At 43.9% G+C, this 4791-nt stretch overlaps 1 protein-coding gene across 1 annotated transcript; it reads left to right on the plus strand.

The window, feature by feature from the left end:
- The first annotated feature begins 504 nt into the window (after positions 1-504).
- On the plus strand, positions 505-4339 carry LOC109732150 (uncharacterized). The gene is made up of 4 exons (XM_020291350.4): positions 505-1283; positions 2939-3042; positions 3140-3196; positions 4141-4339. The coding sequence occupies exons 1-4, from the start codon at positions 1028-1030 to the stop codon at positions 4243-4245; spliced, it is 522 nt and encodes a 173-aa protein (XP_020146939.1). The 5' UTR covers positions 505-1027; the 3' UTR covers positions 4246-4339.
- The last annotated feature ends 452 nt before the right edge of the window (positions 4340-4791 follow it).

A 4791-nucleotide genomic window follows, 5' to 3' on the forward strand; every position in this document is an offset into this window, starting at 1 on the left:
ATCAATTGTACATTAAATATGGCCTAGTATTTTATAAAATTGTTTTGGTACAATTTTGCAACAAATATATGGTAGGTCTTTTTACAAAAAACTCATTTTGGATGCTTGAAAAATGGAAAATGATTTAAAAAAACTCATTTCTCCTAACTCTTTTAAAAGATATTTGTCTTATTTCGATTTGTCATTATTCCTGAAAACTAAGGTCAAATTTGATGATACATGAGAAGGTATTCTATTTTTATTTTTATTTTTCACGTCATAAAATAGCCAATATGATTTAGCACCTTACTTATTACGACCAATTTAAATGGTCAAAATGTGATACTTGTATACTGCGTTCTGATTGGTCCAGAAGCATCTCACGCGGATCGTGCCTAATCACCGCCGGGTGCTCTTGGATCCAACGGCCCGCCTGTCTCACCCACGTCGCCCAACCCACAACGCGCACTTCTCCCACGCACCCAACCACCGCCCCTCTCTCTCTCTCTCTCTCTCGCGAACCCCACCCAACCCCTCGTGCCATCCTCTCTCTCTCTCTCGAACCCTAGCGCTCCACTCCTCCCTGGCCGCCGCCACCTCCGGCGCCCTCTGTCCGGCGAGATCCACGACTCCTCCTCCTCCTCTCTGGGTCGATCCCCTCCAACCCACGACTCCACAACTCCTCGTGCTCCTCTCTGGATCGATCCGCAACCGCTTCCAACCGAGCTGCCGCAGACCTCCCCCAATCCCGGCCTCCTCCACGCCGATTCGAGCAACACTCCCCACTTCCAGACCAAACCCTAGCCTGAGACCCCTTCCTCCTCGATGGCCAACCCCTCCATGGCGGCCGGCGCCGGGGTGCCGTTGGTGGAGGGGGTCCATGCCGTTGGGGCCCAGATCCGCAACCGCTTCCGCGTGGCGCCCGTCGACCGCGTGGCTGCGGCCCTGGCGACGCGATGGTAGCATCTGCCCTGGCGGCGTTGGCCAACGAGAAACCGCGAGATCCTCGACGCTGTGGGCACCACCGCAGCGGCGCTAAGCACCACCGATGCTGATGGGGTCCAACGAGGCGGACAAGCCGCTGCGGCGGATCGGCGCGTCATTCGAGCAGCTCGCGGCCGTCGCCAAGCAGCAGCAGCAGCCCGCGATGGCTGCGGGGGACTTCTCACGCGCCTGCTCCAACGTCTCCGTCCTCTTCTGCTGCCTCGACATCGCCTTCAAGTTTGCGGAGATGGACTACGTAGCCAAGGCAAGCGGCCGCTCCTCCGCCCCCTCTCCTCCCCCGCTACCTGCTCTGCTGTTCGGTATGCTACTTCGTTGTGCTTGTACTGTATGTGGTAAAATTTCTGGTGATTCCTTCCTGGGACATTGGTTTAGTTGTGTGAAGCTGAGAGGTTTGGGATGAAATGACCCCAAAATTCTCAACCGGATCGAGTTGGTGAGTTCTGTTTGAGTTTACTTTTGATTGGTATACGCTGCATAGCTGCGTGCCATCCACGTGGGAAGGTAATTGTGTTGATCCACTTTAGTTTTAGGCTAGGAGGTTTGGGTGAAATGATCTGTCGAATTCCGAACTGGATCAAGCAGCAATAACTGGTTGTTTCATCAGGATCGGACTGTCTAATTCTGCTACTGTGTGCTATGCTTGTTGAGGTTGTACGCTTCAGGTGTAGAATATCCTACCCACTTCTGCACTTGAGTCGCCGGAGAACCATGCACTACTAAGCAATTCAGTAGAATGGCACACTGAAGCATACACTACTTTATTGTACACTTATGCTAGTTGTTATTGAAATTTGCCCTGTCAATTCCTTACTGAAATTTCCTCCTGTCGTATTCTTAATGAAATTGTAAGCTTTGTTACTGAATTACAGAAGTATCATTGCTTGTTCAAGAACAAATGTTTGACTGTATCTCCAATGCACTCAATCATTCTTTGTGATTACAGTTTTGACTGTATCTCCAGCATTGACAAATTCCATTGCTTGTTCAAATTTATACTGGAGTTGCTTGTTCAACATTGATAAAATATCATTGCTTGTTTAAGGACTCCACTATACTGAACAAATGTATTAATCGGGGGAGCTTTGGTGGCAGCACAAGGAGCAGAGCAGCAGCACTGGCACAGGCTTATATATTGTTGGCTTGTAGCATAAATTGTTGGCACGACAACTTAAATTGTTCGGCGTCTTGACGCACTAATGCAATCGTACTGACAATTGGTAGTAACCAAAATCATATAAAGGCAGTCTGCTCTCCTTTAAATTATATTTCATAAACTATATTGAACCACTGCAGCTGCTATAGATTTGAGATTCACATCTTTTTACATTGCCTGCTCTAGGAAGTTACTGTTGCGTAGTTAGTCTTTTTGCACTGATTTGTAAAATTGTATATTCTTGACACTACTAGGTGATTCCTTGAATTATTCAGTTTGTTGTAGCATACCAGTTTGATGGAATGCCTAAGGTCTAAGGAGATCAACATTGGTATCCAGAATAGATCTACCTAAACCAACAGGCACAAAGCATGCATATCCCTTTAATCTGCATTAGTGCGTATAAGTGGTTAGTGTATTGTAAGCTCCATCCATGGAGCAGTGAAATAAGCTGATGTTGTATAACATGCAGCTAGCTTGCTGTTTAGACATTTTCCTGTTTTTAAGTATTACTTTTCTCTATATCTGTGAATTGGATTGTCGATCTTTCCTGGAGTCGATTTTGCGCTAGAGCTTCTAAAACTAACCAGTCCAGGGAAGAACTTCTTTCTTATCTTAATGTTTTGTAGAACCCCCAGATTGACCATATATTGCATGCTATCATTCACAATACATGTTCTGTCTTTCATATCATGTGTTCCGAGGGTTCAATCTGCAAGAAAACCCTCAGACATGTATATGTCATCTGATTTAGATCACTTAATTTCATACATGGATTGCTCAGGTTTTTTGATCTTGCAGGTCGTGGCGACCACCAACAAGACACCCAACTCCCGCACCCCGAACTACCCTACCCGAGCCTGCCGTCTCAGCTGATGTGTCAAGTCCACAACATCACCATGCATGTAGGTGTACTTGGTTCATCTTCGGGTTCAGATGTAGCGGTTAGTGGCCTTAAGCATTAACCATTTAATCCTGATGAATGCTGCTTGTTTTGCACAGGCTGACAAGGACAATGAGGAGGTCTACGCACAGATGACTCTGCAACCAATAAACTCTGTAAGTACTGTCGGAAACGGAGCTTGGTGAAGATATTCAGAACATGCTGAACTGCGTTTTCTCTACATGTGCTTTTATCGGTTTGCATGCTGCATGTTTGATGTTTTGCCTGAGCTGGGGACGAAATGGTACTGAATGCCTGAAAGTAACGTTAACAATGTTCAGTTTAATTGTACATTTCGAGATCAGTGCCAGTGTTTATATACGCTCAAAATCTGTACAGTATTTCTTAGATTAACGAGTGCTTACTGTATAATTTAGGAAAGTTTTAATAATACTACAGCAGATGCTAATTAAATCAGGAAGTGAAGCACTACCAAACGTACCGTATACAATGTTCAGTTCAAGTTTAATTTTTATTTAGTGCCAGAGTTTATCATCAACCCAAAAAATATATATCTGATTTGCACATTGACGAGTACTACTGCTTACTTCTCCCATTCCTTGGTTGAAGACTCTATTTCGAACCGAGCCTTGCAGCAAGGAGGGAATGGCTGCGTCTGTTTTGTGCTTGGACGCCTTCTCCTAGTTGTGCTAAAATTGAGGTGCCTGTTTAATTAACAAGCACCTTTCATCCCCACTGTGACAGTAATGCATTGAGGTGCCTCTGCACTGTAGTGTCTTAGGTTGCCAGGAGTAGTAAAACTTGGTGTGTATTGAGGATTGAGGGTGGCTGGGCTTATAAGTTAATCATCAGCGTGAATGCTTTGTTTGTCTGATACTCACTAGTTAATGCTTCGCTCGTCTGGGTGTGTGATAATGCCATGTGTCTTGTGCAATCAGATTACATTTATGTTTGTTATGGTAACATAAAAAATATTCGTGCTGTCAAAATTTTCACAGTGCGTGCCTTTCATTTCTTTAGTTTGATTGTTTCCCTTGTATTCAATATGCTTCTAGTGGCTGATCCTTCCATTTTTGTTGTGGCATCTTTATTTTCACAGGTGTTGTGTGTTCTGGAAGATGGAAGAGGAAGAAAACCTATTTTTGTTGAACTAAATTTTTTGTATTCTGTTTTGTTGTACGTATCATTTGATAGTTCTGTATAGGAACAAGTGATACTATTTTGTAGGGCTTTATGGCCTGTGATGTAAAACATATTTAGTGCTGAAATATGAAATTATTTGCGAAATTTGTCGAAAAGGAGGATCATATGTATGAATATGTGAATGGGCTGAAAAGAGTATTGGACCAACTCCAGGATTGAATTATTATTTGAATGTATAAAAAGGCTGAATGTAAACCAGAAATGGGCTGCACAAAATTGTACATATATTCTTGAAAGGCCAAATGTGTATAAAAATTGACGGGCTGACCAGTTGGGCTTGGCCCATGTAGCTGACAAAAATTAATAGAAATAAATATACTAAATGGGCTGAATTAATGGGCTCGGTCCATATAAATACCGAATTGGACCGGGCTGATTCTTATCCATGTCAGCTTGCCACGATGGATCCTACGTGGCCTGGGGAGGCTGCTAGTGACCAAAAGTTTGGTCAAAGAACCAACGACCTTTTACATATCACAAAGAAGGTCGTCAATTTCAGTTTACGACCGCCAACTTTTGACCTTCTGTTTTTTGTCAAAAAAGGTCG

The sequence above is a fragment of the Aegilops tauschii genome, chromosome 4 (genome assembly GCF_002575655.3).
Source record: "Aegilops tauschii subsp. strangulata cultivar AL8/78 chromosome 4, Aet v6.0, whole genome shotgun sequence".
Lineage (NCBI taxonomy): Eukaryota > Viridiplantae > Streptophyta > Magnoliopsida > Poales > Poaceae > Aegilops > Aegilops tauschii.